The sequence below is a fragment of the Eimeria acervulina genome, genomic scaffold, assembly GCF_000499425.1.
Source record: "Eimeria acervulina Houghton genomic scaffold, Eah_scaff150, whole genome shotgun sequence".
Taxonomy (NCBI): Eukaryota; Apicomplexa; class Conoidasida; order Eucoccidiorida; family Eimeriidae; genus Eimeria; species Eimeria acervulina.
In genome coordinates this window covers 1-22,608 of record NW_013549150.1, presented here as the reverse complement: position 1 = coordinate 22,608, position 22,608 = coordinate 1, and the positions used below count along the sequence as shown (strand labels likewise).

The following is a 22,608-nucleotide window of genomic DNA, read 5'->3' as shown; positions in this document are numbered from 1 at the left end:
ATTATAGCACGAGAGGGCCTATACCCCTTCTTTTCCCCTTAACCGCCCTGTATTGCATGTGTTGGCGCTTTCTGACGCATGCGGTGTACAGACACCTTTGAGTTTTTTGCTTTATTTGAGGGCTAGTGCGTTTAACAATTCGATTAAAGGCCTCAAAAGATTTTCTTTGCTGCACCTGGGCTCTGTTGTTGTTGTGCGATAGACTGAAAGAAAGGAGCAGCACTGCAGCATAGCTGCAGCTAGTTGCAGCTAGTTGCAGCTAGCTGCAGCTAGTTGCAGCTAGTTGTAGCTAGCTGCAGCTAGCTGCAACTAGCTAGCCACATTTGGCCCCAGCTAGCTGCAGCTAGCTGCGACTAGTTGCAACTAGCTGCAGCTAGCTAACAGCACTTGGCCCCAGATAGCTGCGACTATCCATGTGGGTAGGCCATCAGCTAGCCACTTAACTTTGCTTTTAGTTAGCTCCTGCTAATTGCTGCTGTCTTGGGTCCCTGCTGCTGCTGAGTGTCGGCAAACGCCAGCACAGGGCGTTGCATGCACAGAAAGCTATTTAAAGTGTTGCGTATATGAAGGGAAAAACGGCAGCTTAATAAATTAGCCGACGAAATATTAAGCAGAGAAACCCTGCTTATTGTCTTATAGGAAGAAGACAAACGTGCAGCGAGGGCAAACACGCGCCTCTACGGGAGTCAATTAACCCTTTTTAGATTTAATTACCTCTCACTTAAACATATTTTATTTTTTAAGTATATATTAAGAAGAAACAGGTTTATTTCCTCTTGTTTGTTTTGTTGAGGGGTGCGGCGCTTACGTATGTATGTACGGGCGCCTCAGCGCTGCACGCGGCGGTGATGGGTCACCGACAGCCTATACGATATTAAATATATATATTACAATACAGATAAAATATGATTAATTAAATTTAAAAAATTGTTTTATTTTATTTGTTTTTGCCTTTTATTCGCACGCAAGAGGAGAGGAGGCGGCCCCCCCTGCCTGCTGGTCTGCTGCTGTTGCGTGCAGCAGCAGCAGCAGCAGCAGCAGCAGCTCCAGCGGTGAAGAGCAGAAAGAGTTTACATTGGGGGGCTGAGGGGCCCTTTGGGTTTATTTGTTTGCATGTTTAGAGGAATAATATAATTAATCAACGTTGTAAGTTTAGTTTTTGTATTCAGAATATATAAAACCTTTATAAGAGAGAGCCTTAGCCACTGAGATGATGCCGGAGCTTGTGATGTCTGTAGACCGTTAACTCTTTTGCCTCTCTTGGTGTTTATTTTTCTATTTTTTCCTAAAATAAATGCTAGAAATATAATTAGTTGTTCTATTCCATCAAATTAACAACCAGAAGATAGCTTATTAACTCTCCAGCAACGACAACGCCGCAAAGGTCACTTGCTGCTCTCCCCCCTTAGAGGCAGCAGCAGCAGCAGCAGCAGTTATTTGCATAGCAGCATTTCCTGCTGCATGCATGGGTTCTCACCTTTATTATCATATGCTGCCGCTCGTGTACTCCCGACTGTACAGACACCTCATCAAGCCCCCCAGCAGCTCACCAACGGGACCCGTGCCCCCAGCTCAGGCCTGCAGCTAGCCTTTAAAGCGGGCCCCCAGTACTCCCCTGCCCCCCCTCCCTTTACACACAAGCAGCAGCACCAGCAGCAGCAGCAGCAACAGCAGCAGGTGCAGCAGTGATGGGAGGGAGGAGCGATGGAGGCTCCCGGTTTTCAGCGACGAACCTCCAACGGAGAAGGTGAGGAAGAAGACCTTGAGACTTCTTTATCTTTTTATGAAGCAGATCAGGGACCAGTAGACATCGAGAGGGGCCCCCAGGACCCCGAAAGGAGCATACACCCAAACGCCAGCACAACAATATTACGCAACCCCTATGCACACAGCAGCAGCAATGGGGGCCCCACACCTCTTCGCTCTCGCAGCAGCCAGACGACTGGCGCATCAGTGAGTGCCCCACCTCCAGCTCCCTCAGGAAGAGGTGCGGGGATCCTCGAAGGAGCGCCCCCTCAGGGTCTCCAGGGGCCCCCGTTTGGGGGCCCCCATGAGGGGGCCCCAGGAGGGGGCCCCCAAACGGGGGCCCCTGGAGACCCTGCGGGAGGGGCCCTGGAAGGGGGCCCCCAGCAAGGGGCCCCACAGGATGGAGGTGGTGTGTGTGGGGTTTTATCGTCATCGTCTGTTTCCTCTTTGTTCTCTCCTATGGAGCTGCAGAAGTACGCGAGTTATGATGAAGCTTTGTTTGAGGCTTTAAGGAGGTCTCATTGCTGCTGCAGGTGGGGCCCTATTGCTGCATTTGCTGCTAAGCATGCAGCGGAGCAATGCGTACTGACACCCAAGGGAGTTGAGAGATATATACAGAGAAGAAACCACATCTACAGACAAGCAGACGACCTGCTGCTGGGCCTGGGGGGTCTGGTGGACTTCGATGCAGCAGCAGCAGCAGCTGCTGCTGCTGCTACTGCTGCTGCTATGCAACCTCCTCCTGTTGCTGCCGCGGAAGACGCAGCTTCTGCATCTGGACCAGGCGAGGAAGACGAGGAACATGCCCAGCAGCACAACAGCAGCAGCAGCAGCACCAGCACCAGCAGCAGCAGCAGCAAAGAGCTGCAGCGGCGTGCTTTGAACTGGACAGCAAAGAAGCTTTCTTCGCTCTGTGATGATGCACTCGCTGCTAACCCCGTACTCATTGAGGGCCCCATTGCCCTCAAGTGCTGCGTCTTCAGGGAGACTATTGGGGCGGTGGTTCGTCAGGGTTTGGTGAGTCGCCTCCAAACCCTAAACCCTAAACCCTAAACCCTAAAACCCAAACCTTAAGCGCTACAGTCTTATGCCCAAACCCTCAGCCCCAGGCTCCTACGCAAAGAACCCTTCGTATTTACACAGTAAACCCTAAACCCTAAACCACTGTTTGCAAACCTTGAACCTTAAATCCTAAACCCTAAACCCTAGATACTAAAGGCCTCACGCTTTGTATCTGCGTTTCTCGGGTCCCTCAGCGAGACAAACACTTCTTCTGGGAGGCCCCAAGTTCTCTGCCAGCAGCACCTAGAAGCAGCAGCAGCAGCAGCCGCAGCAGGGAGTCGCTTCGTCGGAGAAGGCGCGCTGAGATTCTGCAGGAGGTTTTTCGTGCTGAGGGCGGCAGCCAGGAACTGCTGCAGCAGCTGCTGCAGCGGGTAGGCGAGCTGCCAGACCTCGACTTGCCTTTTGGGGGGCCCCCCAATAGGGGGGCCCCCCGACAAGCACCTGCTGCTGACAGCTCCGCAATGGAGTCTTATCCAGTAGCAGCAGCAGTCCTTTCGACGCAGCAGCACTGCAGCAGCCAGCAGCAGCAGCAGCAGGGGACTGAAAACCCAGGTGCTGCAGCGCCTACATCGGCAGCACCAACGGCAGCATCTATGGCCTCTTCTACGGGAGGGGCCCTTCAAAGCAATGCTGCTGATGCTGTTGCTGATGCTGCTGCCGCTGCTCCTGTTGCTGCTGCCTCTGGCATTGATGAAGACAGCAGCAAAATGATTGGGGAAGACAGCAAACAAGACGGGGTAGAAGCCTGCAAAGAGCAGCCTGAAGGGTTTCGATGCTCGCGGTCGTTGTTGCGGCTGCTGCTGCACGTGGCGCAGCAGCACTTGCTGCAGCACCGCATCTGTCTCAGGTCGCCTACAGCAAGGAAAGCCGTTTCTGCTGCTGCTGCTGCTGCTGCGGCAGCTGCAGCTACTGCTGCCCACCCTGACAACCACCAGGGAGGTTCGTGCCCTGAAGAGTCAACTGCACCACCTGCAGAGGGCTGCAGCAGCAACAGCAGCTGCAGCAGCAGCAGCAGCAGCAGAACCTCACCTGACAACCCAGCCACCCCGTCTGACTCTTCGCGGTCTCCTCCTCCGAGCAGTGAAAGGCAATCCCAGGGCCGTATGGGCGCTGCAGCTACCGCAGCACTTGGTGCTGCTGTTGTGCCTTCTGCTGCTGCTTCTGCTGCTGCTGCTGCTGCTGCTGTGGGCGGTGACCGGAGAGGATCCGCGCCTGCCCAAGAGGCAAGGCAAGGAGACACTCGTGTTGCTGCAGCGAGAACGGGAAGACATAGGAAGCAGCCGCCGCTTCTTACTAGCATTGCTGGCGGTGCAGCGGCTGCGACAGCAGCAACAGCAGCAGCAGCAGCAAAAGCAGCAAAAGGGGCTGCCAGAGGATGTGCTCCTTGGGGCCCCCACGATGTCCGCCCTGTAAGTGAAGAGACAGGGAGAAGCGCATGCATGCTGCTGCAGCGTATTGCTCTACGGCTGCTGTTTGCTGCTGCCTTGTGCAGCAGCAGATACACCGCACCTGTGCAAGAGCTGCAGCGGTTTGTTGCTGCGGTTGCTGCTGCTCTCAAGCCCTGCCTAACTGCGATTAAGGAAGTGGGTGAGCGCATGCGCTCCCCACAACGGCAGCAGCAGCAGCAGCAGCATCATCATCACCACCGCCACCACCACCAGCAGCACCACCACCACCATCGCCATCAGCAGCAGCAGCAGCAGCAACAGCAACATCAGCAAATGTGTTGTAAAGGGGTGCCCAATTTAGAGGGGACTCTGATTGATTGTGTTGCTGTGCCTCTTTGTTACGGCCTTGCTGTTGTCTCTGCTTGTCCCTGGCTAGGAAAGCTGCAGCAAAATGCAGCAGCAGAACTATACGGGTTGCTGCTGGCTGCTGATGCTGCAGTGTACGCAAACCCCTTGCTGCAGCAGCTCGTCGAGGCACTCAGCTCTGGGAGCACCAGCAAGCAGCTCCATCAATCACCGCACCTTTCGCAGGAGCAGCAGCAGCAACAACAGCAGCAGCAGCAGCAACAGCAGCAGCAGCAGCAACAGCAGCAGCAGCAACAACAACAACACCAACAGCAGCACTTGAATCTGCAGGAACAGCAAATCTGTCAGCCAGGTGGGCCACCAGTCGTTATACAGCTTGAGTGGGGCCCGCTGCCTGGCTGTTGTGCCCACAGCGGGGACCCGCTGCTGCTGCTGCTGCTGCTGCTGCTGCTGCTGCTGCTGCTGTTTCTTGTGCGGTTGCTGCTGCTGTTGCGAACGCTGCTGCTGCGAATGCAGCGAAGGCTGCTGCGGATGCTAATGGCGCCGCTGCTGCTGTTGCGACTGCTGCTGCGGCGGGTAATGATGCTGCTGCTGCTGCTGCTGCGGTTGCTTGTGCAGGGTTTGTTCCTCAGCCCCCGCTGCACCCGCTGCTGCGAGTTGTGGAGACACCGCATCCTTATACCCGGCATTATGCTGCTTGGACAGAGGAAGCAGCAGCAGCGTGGGCCAGCAGCCGCGGCGTGCGGCTCTCGCAGCCGCAGCAGCAGCAGCAGCCGCAGCAGCCGCAGCAGCAGCAGCACTTTTTTTATGCGTATCACGTCTGCCTACCTGCTGCTTCGCATATATTGTTGCTGTTTGATTGCAAGTCGGAGACAGAAGGGCCTCATGATGCCCTTTGGGTTAGACGGCCACTACACTTACAAAGAAGAGACAGTGTTTACCTCTCTTTTATTTTGCTGGGTGTCTGTCTCCTTTCCTTTTATGAAGTTCTGTTCGTCTTGTGCTCCTCTAACTGTCTCCTTGTCTCCTGTATTGTTCCAACTGTCTCCTTGTCCCTTGCCTTTCTCTCATTGTCTCCTTGTCTCTGTCTCATTATCTCTGTCTCCGCCCCTGTCTCCTTGTCTCTGTCTCCTTGTGTCTGTCTCTCCCTCTGTCTCTGTTCCTAGCGTCCTGTCTCTTTTTCTGTTCGTGCTGCTGCTACTGCTGCTGTTCATGTTCTTCGTTTGTTGCCTCTTGGCTGGCTGCTGCTGCTGCTGCTTCTTCTGCTGCTGCTTCTGCTGCTGCTGCCACTGCTGCTGCTGCTGCTGCTGCTGCTGCTGCTGCGTGGGTATATATGGTGAGTCGCTGCAATCGTTAGCCTGCAGTCTATCTCTTGCCTTGCAATATTAATTGGTGTTTGCTAGTGCCTGTTTTTGTTTGTTTTTGTTTGTTTTTGTTTGCTTTTTTCTGCTGCTCCTCTGCAGATATACAGAGGCATCTGGTCTTGTGCGCCTACGGAGGTACCCAACGAGTGTCTCCTCGCGGGGCCTTTCAGTGGCAGCAGCACGGAGGAGACAGGGGGCCCCTCTGGGGCCCCTGCTGCTGCTGGGGGGGCCCCCTTCCCGCAGCAGCCGCTAGTGTTTGAGGCATTTAGCCTTACTTTGTTCTTTACTGTAGCTGAGAGGGCCCCCCCCTCTCTCACTTCTAGCTGCAGGCCTAGGGGTTCTTTGTGGGGCTTCAAGGTGTATTGTCTGGGGCAGCAGTGGGTACTGCCGCCAGCAGCAGCTGCAGCAGCAGAGGCTGCTGTTGCTGCTGCTGCTGCACAAGAGCAGAGCTGCAGCAAAAGAATAGAACTACAGGACGCCCACCAGGGAAAGAAGGCCAGCACGAGTGAAGAGATGGCCTATGCTACAGAAGGCAACAGCAACGACAAGAACAGCAACAGCAGCAGCAGCAGCAGCAGCAGCAGCGTTGTGGATATGGTTGGGGTGGCTTCTTGTATGTCTTCGCCAGCGCAGCAGCATCGGGAAGACGGTCTGCATTTGCTGGTGGAGTTTTTGTTTGCATGCGGTGCTGCTGTTGCAGCAGCAACAGCAGCGCTGCTGCGGGGTTCTCCTGCTGCTGTTCACGAGCAGCAGCTCGCTGGTGCCCTCAACTCGCTGCTGTTTTCAGGTGGATACCGCAAAGAGAGAAGCCCCTGCATCCGCCGGCTGCTCTCAAGAAGCAAGGAGACACCTGAGGGCCTTGTGCTGCTGCAGCCGTGGAAAGGAGACACACGGAGGCCCACGCAGCAGCAGCCCCGGGAGACACCCCGCTGCATAGACACCGAAAGTGTTGAAGATACAAATTCAAACAACTCCCACCACCTCCGCCACAAACGCCAGCTGCAGCAGCTGCAGCAGATGCAGCAGCAACACCCTCAAACGCAACAATTAGCTGGCAGCTGCTCGCCCCACCATTTTGGGGGCCCCTCTAAGGGCCCCTCTGGGGGCCCTTCTGCGACCCCCTCTGGGAGCCCCACTGGGGACCCCTCTGGGGGTCATTCTAAGGGCCCCTCTAGAGGACCCTCTGGGGGTCCCTCTGGGGTCCCCTCTGGGGGCCCTCTCGGGGGCCCCTCTGGGGGCCCTTCTGGAGCCCTCCCTGGGGGCCCCCCAAACGGCCTGTATTCGGAGGGATGCGTGGGGCCTGCTGCACCTGCAGCATTTGGTCTTGCCCATCCGGGGAGGAGCAGCAAAGTGCCTCAAGTATATCGAGAGGAGACACTTAAGGGGAGCTCACAGACACAGGGGGCCCCCTGGGGCCCCTCAAAAGAAGCATCGGAAAGCTCGGGTACTGCAGCACTTCTTGCAGCTGCTGCACCTCCAGCAGAGGCCAGAAGCGCAGCAGCAGCAGCAGCAGGAGTGGGTGGTTCTGTGTCTGCTGCTGCTGCTGGAGGGGGCGGCTGCTGCGGCAGTCAGGATGTGCTGCAGCACCCGCTTCTTCTGGTGTCTCCTTGGAGGGAAGAGCTGCAGCACCTAAGGGCCCACCCAGAAAGCATTTGCTACATCATCTGGAGGGGAACTCCTTTAGGGAGGCCCCTCGCTTTAGTCCTCGAGGCAGCAGCAGTAATCTTCAGCAGGAGGGGGCCCCCCCTCGCTCTTGGAAGGGCCCGCAGGTCCCTGGCTGGGGGGGCCCTAATTAGCGAGACAGTTGGGGGCCTCAGCCTGCAGCAAGCAGTCAGGGCCTACTGCTGCTGTCTGCTGCACCACCTGCACATGCACAAGCTGCTGCTCTCGCTGCTCTGGGCGCTGCTGAAGCGAGCACCCGAGCTCGTGGACGCAGCAGCATCAGCAGCAGCAGCAGCAGCAGCAGCAGCAGGCAGCAGCAGCACCAGCAGCATCAGAAACAGGTTGAATGCGCTTGTGAATGGACAAGCATCCTGGCTAGCTGAGCAGCAGCAGTTTGCTGCCCTCGTCTTTGTATGGTCTGGGGGCCGCGCGTTACGGCAGTGGGCAGTGGGGGAGCGGCAGCGAGCGGTGCTGGCAGCAGAGAGCAAGCGGAGGGACCTTGCTGCTGCTGCTGCTGCTGCTGCTGCTGATGGGGGGGCTGCAGAGGTCCCCGCTGCGACGCCGGCTGCGGAGCATCACGAGCTGCTGCAGCAGCAGCTGCAGCACCAGCAGACGCTCTCTTCTTACTCCTTCTGGGCAGCAGTGCTCTTAAGTAAGGCGGCGTTGCTAATGAGGCTTAAACCCTATTCATCAAAGCAAAGAAAAAAGGAGGAGAGAGAACTCCCCTATAGTCTCGTGGCAGCGGGCCTGCAGCCCGTGCGAACAGCAGCAGCAGCAGCAGCAGCTGCAGCACACGCCTTCCGCGGGGGCCTCCACCTACCCAGCCGCATGCAGCAAGAGGGCCTTTGCAGCAGCAGCAAAGGCAGCTGCACCAGCGAGACTCCTCTTCTCGTCAGCAGCAGCTCGACGCACCTCAGTAGCAACTGCAGCAGCGACAGTTTGGCTCTGCACGGCCCAGATGTAGACCATCTTGCTGCTGCTGCTGCTGCTGCTGTTGCTGGTTCTGCGGGGCAGCATTCTCTGGCTTCCACGCCTGTCTCCACGCTTCAGTCTGCAGCTCCAACCCCACAAGCAGCTGCACCAGCAGCACGAACAGCAACAGCAGAAGCTGCTGCTGCGGAGGCTACCAGAGAAGGTTCAGACACAGAGGAGACAGAAGAAGAATACAGCCAACAAACGCTCGCTAAGGTTTTGTCTTTTCTCACTGCCTTAAACGGCAGGGGGGCCCTCTTACCGGTCGCGTCCCTCAAGGCTTTCTCCAGCAACAGGCATGCTGCAGCAGCTGCAGCAGCTGCAGCAGCAGCAGCAGGGACAACTCCTACGCTAGATGGGCCGCTGCGGCGGTGTAAAAAGGCGTTTGCTGCTTGGCAGCGCATGCAGAGATGCAGGGCAGCAAGGCAGCTGCGGCTGCAGCAGCAGCAGCAGCAGCAGAAAGAGATTGCTGCCGAAAGCATCTCCCACGGAATTGCTGCAGTCTTTTTTGCTGCTCCTCCTGCGCTGCCGCCAACAGCAGCGCGGGGTCTCACTGCAGCAGTGCGGTCTGTGCAAGCATCAGCAGCAGCAACCGCTGCTGCTGCTGCTGCCTGCAGCACCGACGTACCCCCGGAAGCACATCAGCAACAGAAGCTTACATCCTTAGCCGCTGCTGCTGCTGCCTCAGCCGACGCTGCTGTTCGCTCTGCATGCACTGCAGCAGCAAATGCAGCAGCAGCAGCAGGAGGACCCACAGCTGTTGCTGATTCTCCTGGCTCTGATACTGCTGCTGTTGCTGCTGAGGAGACTGCCTTTAAGGGCCTCGACGTTCCGCTCGTTGGGGGCCCACTGCAGCAGCTGCTGCTAGTCCAGTGCATAGGTAGAGCAGCAGCAGCAGCAGCAGCAGAGATGGTGAAGGAGGTTGCAGCTGCTTCTGGCGCCGCTGCTGCTGCTGCTGCTTCTGCTGCTCCAGTATTCTCTCTGCAGCGTCCCCGCACAGCTTCCCACGTAAGCCGAGCCACACCGGGAGGTTCGGCAGCAGCAGCAACAGCAGCAGCAAATGTAGCAGCAGCAATAGGAGCAGTACAGGTGGGGAGTGGGCACGACAGCTCGCCGCAGGCTGTAATTGCTGCTGCCATTGACGCAGCAGCCGCATCTGCAGCAGCGGCAAAGGAAGCAGAAGATGAGGCAGCAGCAGCAGCAGCTTCTCCTGCCGGGCCCCTTGATGATTTAAGCTGCCTAACGGAGGTGTTGCGGCAGCGTCGGCTGCGAGCGGAGGGGATGCTGCAGGGTTTAGATCTGCTGCAGCACGCTCTGCTGTCACTGCAGGGGCCCCTCCCGCTGCGGCTGCTGCTGCTGGTGCTGCGCTCTATGGGTAGAGAACAGCCTCTTGGCTTACCGCTGCTGCCTTGGGGGCCCCAAGTAGACAACAGCCTGCAGCTTGATCCTGCGCAGTGCATGCGGTGGCGAGGATGCAGCGGCAGCAGCAGCAGCAACAGCAGCAACAGCAGCAGTGGGCCTTGTTTGCCGTACTATCCTCTCTTTAGGCCTTATGAGTTCTCAAGGGGAGGAGACGATCCCCAGGAAGCAGAAGATGAAAGACTGCAAAAGGATCTCTTCGCTTCTGTACGAGGGTGTGGGGTGCAGCTGGAGAGACAGCTGCAGCTCTTCCATTATAGAGCGGTTGCTGTCGCTGTGCTGCTCGCAGACACCCACCCGCAGCAGCAGCAGCAGCAGCAGCAACTACAACAGCATCAACAGCACCAGCAACAACACCAGCAGCAGCAACTGCATCTGCAGCAGCAACACGACACTGGTATCTCGCACAGCCGTCAGCGGCCCCTCGCCACCCGGGAGCTAAATTGTTGCGTGGATGCTTCTGCTGCTTCTGCTTCTGCTAGTGCTTCTGCTGCAGCTGCAGCTGCAGCTGCTGCACATGCGCCTGAGCGCATCTTGCCGCAGCAATGCTTCGCGGTGAGCAGCACTGCTCTGTCAGTGCTGGGCCTCGTCCCTTTAGCTGAAGGAGAGACAACGGCGCTGCAGCAAGTTGGGCTGATTGAAGCAGCCTTTGCTGGCGCTCTTCCCATACAACAGCAGCAGCAGCAGCTGCTGCTGCTGCAGCAGCAGGCAGTCTTATCTCCTCCTCCCTACAGCAGGTTGCTGCTGCTGTTTATTATATGCCTCCGGCTTGCAGCTGCAGGACAAAAGCCTCGGCTTATGGCCTTGCGGTGCTGCACCGATTTGCTGCTGATTGCTGCTCTGCAAACAGCAGCAGCGAGGATTGCTCCTCACCCGCAACTGCAACAGCAGCAACAGCATCAGCAACAGCAGCAGCACCAGCAGCACCAGCAGCCTGCTCCAGTTGAGGAATTGGCCTTTTTCCTCTCTTGGGAGTCAACAGCAAACTTGTTTGCTGCTTTGCTGCTGCTGCTACTCTCGAAGACGTTCACATCCGACGCGGCGGCCCTTCATCAGCTGCACAGGTTAGCAGCAGCAGCAGCAACAACAGCAGCAGCAGCACCAACGGCAACAGAAGCAGCCGAAGCGGCATCTACTGCAGGCGCTACTCCTCATGCTACCTCTGCAGCAGCATATGACCACTGGTCTCCCTCTGCAAGTATACACAGCTGGCATCCTGTGTGCACGTCGATCGGCTGCAGCAGCAACAACAGCAGCAGCAACAGCAGCAGCAGCAGCAGCCTTGATGCCTTTTCGTGTGGACCCACAGCGTTCTCTCTGCATGCAGTTCTGTCGTCAGATGCACTTGCCGCTGCAGCGGCTTTGCTGCTCGCGGGCGGCAGCCCCAGACTGCAGCGGCAGGCGATCAGGCTGCTGAAGCTGTTGCTGCCTCTCAGCAGCCAGCAGCAAGCAGCAGCATTCCTGCTGCCGGCCTTGAAGGCTCTTTATGGGGGACCCTCGCACTCGCAAGAGGCGCTCCGAGATGTGCTTCTCAATGCTGCTGCTGCTGCTGCCAATCGCCACGGCTCTTACTTTTTCAAGCCCACAGCAGCAATGCAGCAGCAGTTGCTGCAGCAACGCCAGCTGCATCAGCAGCTTTACTTGCTGCTTATGCATCACAAACATATGGGGGCCTCCTTTACTCCTTTTTCAGGGTCATGCAGCCCCATGTCCGTTGCTTCAGCTGCAGCAGCGCCAGTAGCAGCCACCACAGCAGCAGCAGCAGCAGCAGCGGCAGGAGCACCAGCAGAAGCAGCAGCAGGATCGGCAGCTGACGACCTAGGCCGTGCTGCAGCAGAAGCTGCACCAACTGGCTTCAGCAGCTCTCTCCCCTCTTACGCCCCGTCGAGGGGGATGTCCCCACTTGGCTCCAACGGTGAAGGAGACAGCAGAAGCAGCAGCAGCAGCAGCGCAGCACAGCTTGCAGAGGGCCTCCTCGCAGCTATCGGCTGTGGCGTAGCGGTGTGCAGCCCCGAAACGATCGCCACAGCAGCGCTGCAGCAGCTCAGCGCAGCAGCAGCAGCAGCACCGGAGGCATCCGCAGCACAAGATAGCAGCAGCAGCACCACCAGCGGCAGCAGCAGGTCGTTGCGGCTTCTAGCGTCTCCTATGGCGTTTGCTTTGGGGGAGTGTTCATCAGGCCTTTCTCAGCTGTCTCGACACTGGGAGGAACATCTGCTGCATCAACTGGCTCACCGCGGTGGCATGCCGTACAGCAGCAGCAGCAGCAACAGCAACAGCAGCAGCAGCAACAGCAGCAGCAGCAACAGCAGCAGCGGCAACAGCAGCGGGGCCTGCATCCCCGTGTCTCTGCTCGCGCACACCCGCACAGCTAGCCAGCAAGCGGCGCTGTCTCTAGACTTGCGGGGATTGCTGCTGCAGCTGCTGCTGTGCTGCCAGTGGGGGCCCCACATCCGGCAGCAAATTCGAAAGGCGATGGCCTACAGCAGTAAACTGCTGGAGGAAGGCGCAAATGTGCTTCTGCAGAAGGCAGCAGATCACGCGGCACAGCAGCTGCAGTTGCAGCAGCAGCAGCAGCTACAACAACAGCAGCAACAGCAACGAGCACAAACACACACCCTGAACCAGTACCTACAGCCAGTACACCTAAACCAGATGCAGCAGCAAGACAAGTTGTTGCAGCAACAGCAGCAGACGGAACAGCAGCCAAACGAGCTGGAGCAGCAGCAGCAGCAGCAGCTGCTGCTGCACGGCAGTCAAGCAGCACTGGAGGAGACCTCGGTTCCAGTCGAGCACAGTTCACTCGAATGCCAGCAGCAAAAGCAGCAGCAACAGCACCAGCAAAATCAACAGCAACAGCAGCAGCAGCAGCAGCAACCGCAACAGCAGCAGACTCACCAGCATCACCGCCATCACCAACCCCACCACTACCACCACCATTCGCAATTTTCGCCTGCCCATGCGGACCCTTTCGGGTGGCTGGTTGATGCATGCAGTGCAGTAGGGAAGGCAGCTGCAGCAGCAGCAACAACAGAAGCAGCAGCAGCACCAGCAGCAACAGATGGAACCCCCCTGTGGGGCCAGGCGGTTTGTGTGGCGCTGGGGGCTCTTGCTGTGCTTGGGGGCTCTCCCGAGTTCTTAAGGGTTGGCAGCTCTTTACAGTCCGACAGCAGCAACAGCAGCGAGTTGCTGCAGCAGCAGCTGCTGCTGCAGCGCCAAAGCAGCAGACTTGTGATGCTCTCCAAGTACGAAGGCCTCGCCTTGCTGCAGGTCAACGAAGGAGAAAGCCCCGCGCTGCAGCTGACTCGCGTAACTGCAGCAACAGCAGCAAATCTATGCGAGACAGACGGGCATGCCATAGCGGATTTGCTGCTTAGAGGGGCAGAACAGCAGCAGCAGAACCAACAGCAGCAACAGCACCAGCTATTGGTGCAGCAGGAGCAAGACGAAGGAGACCAAGGGAGCCGCTATCGGGATTTAATAACGCTTGGGCAGACAGCACCTTCAACTGCAGCAGCAGCAGGAGCAGCAGGATCAAGTGCAGCAGAAGGCAGCAGCACAGAGGGAGAACAAATAACAGAGACAGAAGCACTCTTGAAGGAAGTGGTGCGGCTTACCTTAGCAGCAGAACAGGGGCTGCTGGAGGAGTCTTCTGATCCCTGTGCTGCTGCTGCTGGCACCCGCGCAACTCCACGAGGCACAGCAGCAGCACCAGCAGCAGGTGCTGCTGCTGCTGCAACTGCAGCACAGGATGCAGGAGCAGGTCGGGTGACTTGGCTTCCGGCTGGTCGCGTGGCTTCGTTGCTGCTGCTGCAGCTGCGAACGATGGCCTTATCAGCTGTTAGCGAGCTGCTGCAGAGTAGACGCGTTGCTGCTTCTTTGCTGCTGCAGAAACAGCTGCTGCAGTCCCTGCTGGTTGTCTGTCTCCGCCCCATCTCTGTCCCTTACCTAGAGGGCCTTGAAGAGCTGCGGGGCCTCTCGCTGCGGCTGCGGCAGCTGCTAAGAGACAGGCTGCATGGCTGTCTCGCTATAGAGAACAGGCTGCTGCTAAGAGAGACAGCAGCAGATGTGCTGCAGCACTGTCCATTCGCGGGCCTCCCGCTGCTGCTGCCAACCGCCTGGGAGCGGCGCACAGCACAGGGATTCGTCTGCCCTCCAGACGACTGGACAGTGCTGCTGCACCCACAAGAAGAACAGCAGCAGCAACAACAGCAGCAACAGCAGCAACAGCAGCAGCAGCGGCAGCGGCAGCAGGGAGAGACAGGCTCCCCTCTGAGCACCCAGCTGCCAGCTACAAGCCCTTCCTCCGGGGAAGATGGAGAAGCAGCCCGGTGTGACAAGCAGCAGCAGCAGCAACAGCAGCGACAGCAGCAGCTGCTGCTGCCGGAAGCTCCAGTTAACTGCACCACCGGAGGGCAGAGCCTGTCGGACACTCTTTTTTACACCGCAGCAATAAAGCCCGCTCTAGATAGTGCAGCAGCAGCAGCAACTGCTGCTAAGGAAGCAGCAGCAGCTGCTGCAGACGACGAAGCAGAAGCAGCAGCAAAACAAGCGCAAGCCGTAGCAGCACAATGCAACCAGCTGCAGTGCACCGCCCAAGCCAACCGGGCCATCCCCACATCTTTGCCAGCCTATTACTTCGAGGTGTACATCGACGGCGAGGAGACGCAGCAGCAGCAGCAGCAGAAGCACAAGCAGCAGCAGCAAAGGCAGCACTGCAGCAGGTGCACGGCGTTGTGGGGGGCCTCAGTAGAAAGGGACGCCGCTGCTGCTGGGCGCTGTACTTTAGCCTGCGAGCAGCAGCAACGAGAGCGTGTTGCTGCTTCTGATGTTTGCTGCCTCTGCGGCAGCAGCATCGAGGAGAATGACAGCGACATCGAATCTAGCAACAACAGCAGCAGCAGCAGCAAATGCAGCAGCAGCTGTCCGTTGGTAGCTGTAGGCTTGCACGTAGACGGCTGCGTCCTCAAGGCGGGGGACAGCAGCATGAGCAGCGGCTATCTCTACTGCAGCAGCGGATTACTGCTGCACGGGGCCTCTGCTGCAACAGCAGCAGCAGGTCTTGCTGCTGCTTACGGAATAGGAGACACAATTGGGGTGCTGCTGAATGCCAGGCAGCGCTGCATCGGCTTCACTAAGAACGGCAGCCTCTTGCGGGTTTTGCCCTGGAGCAGCAGCAGCAACAACAACGACCTGAACAGCAGCAGCTGCAGCAGCCCGAGCAGTAGCAGCAGCAAGCACGCCTTCATTGCTTTCCCAGATGTGCGAGGCTGCTTCCGCCCTGCTGTGTGGGCCGCATGCAGCAGCAGCAGCAAAAGCAGCAGCGGTGGGGGGCCCCTCCGCATCCGAGCCAACTTTGGGGGGGCCCCCTTCCTGTACCCTTTTGCTTCTTCCCTAGACAGCGGAGACATGCAGCAGCTGTTTGCAGACATGGGGCTGCCTCTGGCTTCGTTGCAGGTGCCTGCGCCGCTGCTGCCTGCAACCAGCAGCAGCAGCAGCAGCGGCAGCGGCAGCAGCGGGGAGTCTGCAGCAGCGGCAGCAGGATCTGCTGCAGCTGACGCGTCTTCATCCCTGCGTCCGAGTGCAGGCGAGGGCAGAGCAGCAACACAGGCGTCTCCTCCTGTCTCCTCTGGTGTCTCCTTGGGGCCCGTTGTGGGGCGTGGGTGTGGGGGGGGCCTCGGGGAGGAGGCGCTGCAGCGGCGTGCTGCAGCAGAGACGCTGAGAGATATGATGGGAAGCGGTTTGTTCCCCTTAGGCCTTTGTGTCTCCGCGCTGCGGCTTCAAGGAGACGATTTACAAGCAGCAGCAGAGTGGCTGCTCACCAGCGGCGTAGCGGAGCTTGAGGCCATGCAGATGCGCTTCTTAGAAGAAGCAGACCTCTCGGAAGAACCCCAGCAGCAGCAAATGCAGCAGCAGCAGCAGCAGCAGCAGGAAGAACTGGAAGTGCAGCAAGATTCAGAGCGCATGCAGATGCAGGAAGACACAGGAAGTACAGACGGCAAAAACGAGGACAACGACGTCGCCAGCAGCAACACCGCTAAAAGCGCCACTTGCAGCAGCAGCAGCAGCAATAGCAGCAGCAGCAACAGGGCAGGGATGGAAGAGACGCCTTCGAGTACAGAGGTGTTAGCGGGCGCCTCCCTCTACTCCTTAATGCAGCAAGCCAGCGAGCAGGTGGCCCCAGAATTTCAGCGAGAAGAAACCCACAGCAATACACACAGCAGCAGCAGCAGCACCAGCACCAGCACCAGCACCAGCACCAGCACCAGCAGCAGCAGTAGTAGTTTGTCCGATGAGATTGCTGCAGCAGTACTGCGGAGCACAAAGTGGTACGACGACCTTTTATCAGCAGCAGTTCGGCACCCCGCAGGTGGCGTTTCACGTTCTGCTGCTTCTGCTGCTGCTGCTGCTGCATGCGGTAGAGACTGGCGAGGGCAGCTGCAAGCCTTAGATGGCCCCGACGAGCTGCAGCTGCTGCAGCCTAAGGAGCTGAGGCTGGGCCTCCTTGTTCGCATACACCCCGCAGCAGCATCTCTCGTACAGGGAGTTGTCGTTATCCCAGAGGCTGCAGCAGACCCACCTGCTGCTGCAGCAGCAGCTGCAGCAGCCCCAGCAGCAGCAGAGGAAGTTATAGCCGCTACGGAGACGCACACGCTGCTGCAACGAAGCACTCGCAGCAGCAGCAGCAGCAACGGTATCGATGCAACTGCGGCGCGTCGTTCCGTGCAGGAGTTGCTGCTGTCGGCCTCCCAGTCTGCTGTTGAAGGCAGCAGCAGCAACCTCAGCACCTGCAGCAGCAGCAGCAGCAGCAAGGGAGTGGTGACGGCCCCAGTTATTGAGGGACTGGTGGCTTCAGCAGAAGGAGATGTGCTGCTGCTGGAGGGGTTAGCTGGCCGCTGCGGCTTCATATGGCAGATCGATGGTTTAGAAGAGCTGCGCCTAGCAGCAGGTGACAAACCCCGCAACAGCAGCGGCAGCAGCAGCAGCAGCAGCAGCAGAGTAGGTTTCCCTACGGTGGTGGTAGAGGTAGAAGATGAGGAAACAGGCGTTAGGAGACTCTTTAGGCTGCCGCAGACGGTCCTTTGTAGGGCGGGGCCCCCTTGGGGGCCCCTGCACGGGCTGGAGGCCCTCCTAGAGGGCCTCAGTGATCCTAGTAACAGCCAAGCAGCAAAAGGGTATTCTGCTGCTGCTGGGGGCCCCCCTATTCGCTCGCTCCTCACGTTGTTAGAGAGACTTGAAGGTGCAGTCGCTGGCCTCCAGGTTCGCTATGGTCTAGGGTTTAGGGTTTAGGGTTTAGGGTTTAGGGTCTATTGTGTGCTGTGTAGAAACGAAGGTAAACCGTTGAGGCTAGTGTATGGGCTGCTACTGCTACTGCTGCTGCTGCTTCTGCTGCTGCTGGATGTTGACTTCGCTGCTGGTGCTCTCTTACTTGTTTGTCTGTTTGTTGGTTTAGGTGCGTCAAGCCCTGCGGCGAATGCTAGAGGCCTTTGGGGGGACCCCTGGGGGCCCCTTGGGGGGCCCCGTCGAGGGCCCCCGTGAAGGCTTCGCAGGGAGCGTAGATGACCTAGGGGGCCTCTCTTCTTTCCTGCAGCTGCTGCAGCTCAGCTACAGCGAGTTGGGGCCCCCTTGCTTCGCAGGGGGGGGCCCCCACCGGACAGCGACGCTGATATCAAGTTGTTTCTCTGTGTGGCAGCAGAGCAAGAAGATAGCAGCAGCAGCACCGCAGCTGCAGCAACTGCAGCTGCAGCCTCCATCATTCATATCCTTCTTTCTCTCTAACAGCTTGGGGGCCCCCACGCTGCTGCCAGTGCCAACAGAAGGAGGGGCTGGGAACCTATTAGAGGCCCGGGGGGGCCTCGGGGGGCCCCCACCATCTCCGTTTGCAATATCTCCGCTGCTGCAGCAGCTTCCGTGCAGCAACCTGCAGCAGCTGCTGCGTCTACTGCAGCTGCTAGCTAGGGCCCTGGTGTTGGGGGGCCCCCAGGGAGACCTTGTAGATCAACTGGGGCCCCTCGTGCTGCAGCAGCTGAGGACGGGGTTCCGGCACCGGCTGTCTGTACACTGCGTAGAGTCGCAGCACCCCTTCGGTCAGCATCAAGACAACATTGCCACTGTCTCCTTTCTTCCGTGCCGCAGGCTGCTGCTGCTGCTCGATCCTAAGACAGACCTCGGGGGCTCTGAACAAGGCTGCACCCTCAGCATAGCAGCAGACGAAGAACAGGAGGCGATCTGCGTCTCAATCAAACACTCCGGTAATTCCTAACAAACCCTAAACCCTAATAAACCCTAATAAGCCCTACTAAACCCTAATAAACCCTAATAAACCCTAATAGACCCTTAACTCTCATCCATAAACCCGAAACCGTAATAAACCCTAATAAACCCTAAAGCCTAAGCCATAAACCCTAATAAACGCAAACCCTCGCCCTGTCCTCGCACCCCTAATCGAGCTCGCACCTAAACCACAAACCGTCGCCTCCCAGGCAACTGCAAGAAAGGTGCAGAAAATGCTGTCGAGGGTTTAGGGGTTTCTACGACGTTACAGCCACACGAACAACTCCCCTGAGAGGGTGTAAAGGACCTGTGGTCCTGTTTGCTGCTGTTGCTGCTGCTGTTGCTGCTGCTGTTGCTGCTGCTGCTCTTGCTGCTTGTACTGCCTGATCTCAGCGCTGTCTCTGCTGCTGCGGTTCGCTGGCGATGCTTCTGTTTTTGGCTTAGTCAATCAGTGCTGCTGCTGCACTCGCCCCTCCTACTATTGCTGCTGCTGCTGCTGCAGGCGCTGCTGCTGCTGTTATGTGTTTATGCATTTGTGTCTGTAGAAACCCTTACGGGGTGCCGACTTGAGGTGCTGGATTGCGGCCGGGTGTACATACACTCCGCAGGCAGCAGCCCCCGCTGGGGGTTTCGTTTGCTGCTGACTCCGCTGCTGCAGCGGCTGACAGACGCAGAAGCACTACGCGGCTGCAACTTGCACCTAGCAGCTGAGCTGTCTCTGCTGCTAGCTGCCTGTACACCTAAACATAAACACTCCGGCAAGTGCTTGCGGACTAGACCTCAACCCTAAACCCTAAACCCTAAACCCTAGACCCTGAACCTCTGTGCCATAACTTCAGCGTTGCTACAATTTCAGGCCGGGGGATTCTCTACGGCTTTTTGACGCTCTAGTGTTTAGGGTTTAGGGTTTAGGGTTTAGGGTTTAGGGTTTGTTGTTTGTGCTGCAGCTGTGTTGTGTCCGATCTTCGAGTTCCTGCTGCAGCAGACGTCCTCAATGGCAGATAGACCTGCTGCAGTTGCTTTGCTGCGGCAGCTGTTTAATATGCTGCAGCCTCTGTCTTACTCTCCTGCAGCAACGTTGCGGACCCCTGAAGAGCAGCAGCTGCTGCGCTGGCAGCTGCAGCTGCAGTTGCAGCAGCAGCTGCAGCGGCAGCAGCAACAGCATGTAGGAAGCGTAGAGTTGCCTGAGACATTCGCCTGCTGCTGCGCAGGAGGCTATGGGGTTTCCCTTGACTGCAGCAGCAGCATATCGCGGCGTTTGGTGCAGCTGCGGGCAGAAGCTGCTGCTGCCTTTGGGTGTCTGTACAGCCGGCTAGAGGCCGTGACGAACGGGGGTTTTGCTGGCAGCACGAAGCTGCTTTCAGGGATGGGGGTGCTTGCTGCTGCAGCACAGGCGGAAGCAACAGGAGAGGAGACAGCAGCAAGGGCCCGGCTGTCTCCTGAGAGCCGCACTGCAGCAGACACACACCGCGAGATCAGCAGAGACAGACTGAGAGCAACAACAGATGTCTTGCTGCTTTGCCACGAGCACCAAATAGACCCTCTTATTAGGCGCGTATGTGGACTTGCTGCAGCCAGAGACAAGCACAGCAGCAGCAGCAGCAACATGAAGCAGCAGCAGCAGCAGCAGCAGGGAAGAGGAGAAGCATCGAGGAGCTGTCAGACGGCGGACTGTCTCTTGCGTTCCTCTCCGGCTTCAATGTCTTACCCTGTGGCAACAACAGCAACAACAACAACAACAACAACAGCAGCAGGAGCCAGACAGCCACTGGCAGCAAACGCGCCTGCAACAGAAGGGCTGTTCAGCAGCAACAGCAACCAAGAAAACAATGCCCTACAAGAACGGGCCCCTTGGGCCGAAAGGCAGCAGCAACAGCAACAACAGCAGCAGCAGCAACAGCAGCAGCAACAGCATTGTGAAATTGAACAGCCACAGGACGGGTCCGACGACCTGATGCAAGTAGACCAACCCGCATCCATACAAGCAGCCACGCAACAAGAGCCGCAGCAGCAGCAGCAACAGCAGCAACAGCAGCAGCAACAGCAATACGGGCAGCGGCGACAAGGCAGCTCGGACCTCCTCTCCGCTCTTAGCTTAAGGTGCAGATACAGACAGCAGAAACCATTCTTCCTGCTCCCATTTGCTGTAGATGGATGCCCTGCTGCCATTGCTCAGCGGCCGTGGCCTCAGCAGCAGCAGCAACACCAGCTGCAGCTGCAGCAGCCGCAGCAACAGCAGCAGCACCACCACCACCATCATTACTACCAGCGGGCTACTGCAGGCCAGCAGCAGAGCAGAGAGGAAATTATTCTTGAGTCGGTGCCAGAGGAGCTGATGCAGCAACAAGAGCAGCAGCAGCTGTTATCTAGTCAGCAGCATCAGCAACTGCAGGAGCAGCAGCAGCAGCAGCAGCACGAACAGCCGGGGCCACTTGGCTCCTTTATGCATGTTGACTCTGACGGTTTCTTTGGGCATAGTGCGCCTGTGCAGCATCAGCAGCAGCAAGAGCAAGAGCACCAGCAGGAGCAGCAACAGCAGCAACAGCAACAGCAGCAGCAGCAGCAGCAACAGCAGCAGCAGCAGCAGCAGCATGGAGTTCAGCCTCGCCTGCCCGTTGGCAGCGCTCAGGTGTCTCTGCAGTACTTAACAGAATTCTTGCGGCTGCGGCTGCGGCTGCTCAAGGCATCTGTGGGGCCCCACGATGTAACCTGTCTCCTTAAGGGTCTCCTCTTTTGTTTAGGTGGGGTGTCTCTACAGCTGCCGCCTGACCGGCAGCTATGGCTGCCGCTGCTGCAGCTCTGCGGGCTGTCAGCTGCTGCCCACGCAGCCGCAGCAGCAGCAGCAGCAGCAAATGCAGCACCGACAGAAGCAGTAAATACAGCAGACGCAGCCACGGAGGCTGTTGCTGCTGCAGCAGATCCTTCAGGGGAAGACGCGGCACCGCTGCAACAGCAACAGCGGCAGCAGCAGCAGCAGCAAGGTCCACAGCATCAGCTGTTGCTGCGTCTGCTAAGCCATCTTCCGCCTGCGCAGCAGCACATGTATTCTGCTGCTGTAACGAAACGAGGAAAGGCTTCCCCTCAACCCACCGCAGCACCAGCAGCAGCAGCAGCAGCAGCAGCAACAGCAACAGTGGGAGCAGGAGCAGGAGGAACAGCAACAGCAGCCGGAGCAGGGGCAGGATCGGGCGACCGAGCAGGAGCAGCAGCGGCAGCAGCAGCAACAATAGCAGCAACAGCACCTTCCGTGTCTCTCGCATTACGAGACGCGCTGCTAAAGGAGACACTTCGTGTCTGGTTTGCTGCTGATAGAGCAGCAACAGGGACTGAAGTCTTTAGGGATTACGCTGAGTGGCCCCCAGGGGCTGCTGTCTTTTTATGTGCATTTCCCCCGCCTGCCTTCAGCCGCTGTCTCCTCACTTGCAACTTCCTTAAGATATTCGCCTTACAGAGAGACGCTGCGCTGCAGCACCAGCAAGCAACAGCAGCAGCAGCTGCTGCTGCTCCTGCTCCTGCTAGTGATGCTGTTTGTGAAGGAGGAGAGACGCAGCAGCAGCTGCAGCTGGTGGAAGAACAGATGGATGACCAAGGAAGTGAAGCGTCAGCGGACGATACAGCAGCAGCAGCAGCTGCAGCCGCACCATGTGAGACAGCAGGTGCAACGCAAACACCCGAAGCAGCAGCAGAGGCAGGAGCAGCAGCAGCAGCAGCTGGGCCAATGCGGAGAGTACAGTCGCCGCGGCAGGCGCTGTCTCCTCTCTATCGTTTGCTATCAACGGTCCCTCTTGTGCCTTCTACAGAGGCATCTGCTGCTTCTCAAGCTGCTTCAGACGTCTCTGTCTCTGTTTGCCCGTCAACAGCAGCAGAAACAGCAGCAGCAGCAGGAGGCAATGACGCTGGTAGTGGCCTTGGCCAAGGAGCAGTGCAACCATACGGCGCTGTTGAGAGCAGCAGCAGCAGCAGCCGAAGCAGCAGCAGCAGCAGCAGGGAAGCTGCTGCTGAGGCTTTGCGGTCTCAGTTTGCTGGGATTCAAGAAGTGCTGCTGCGCTGCGTGGCAGAGACAGCAGTGAAGCAGCACCATTGGCCTGTCTTCCCTGGAGTTGTGCCTGTAGGGGAGCCCCGGGCAGCAGCTTCCTGGTGCCGCAGCAGCACTTGCTGCAGCAGCAGCAGCAGCAGCAGCAAGAGCAGCGGCCTGCAGGAAACAGAGACGGAGGCACAGAAAACCCTTGCTGCATGCAGACAAGACTTCCCTGAACCCGTTGTCTCTGTGGGGCTTGACGCGAGGCCTCCTTGCACATTTTCTTTCTGGCTGTACGATGATGAAGAAGAGCCTCCCACCCCTCCGCCCCCTCCGC

General features: G+C 58.1%; 1 protein-coding gene across 1 annotated transcript; it reads left to right on the top strand.

Annotated features, from left to right (window-relative positions):
* Positions 1 to 1,704: 1,704 nt before the first annotated feature.
* EAH_00021210 (hypothetical protein) lies at positions 1,705 to 22,608 on the top strand (the record flags this gene model as incomplete). The annotated part of the gene is made up of 7 exons (XM_013393458.1): positions 1,705 to 2,763; positions 3,003 to 4,914; positions 5,181 to 5,461; positions 6,026 to 17,239; positions 17,433 to 18,231; positions 18,799 to 18,987; positions 19,201 to 22,608. Coding segments are annotated over 7 exons (18,862 nt in total), but the record flags the coding sequence as incomplete, so codon positions are not given.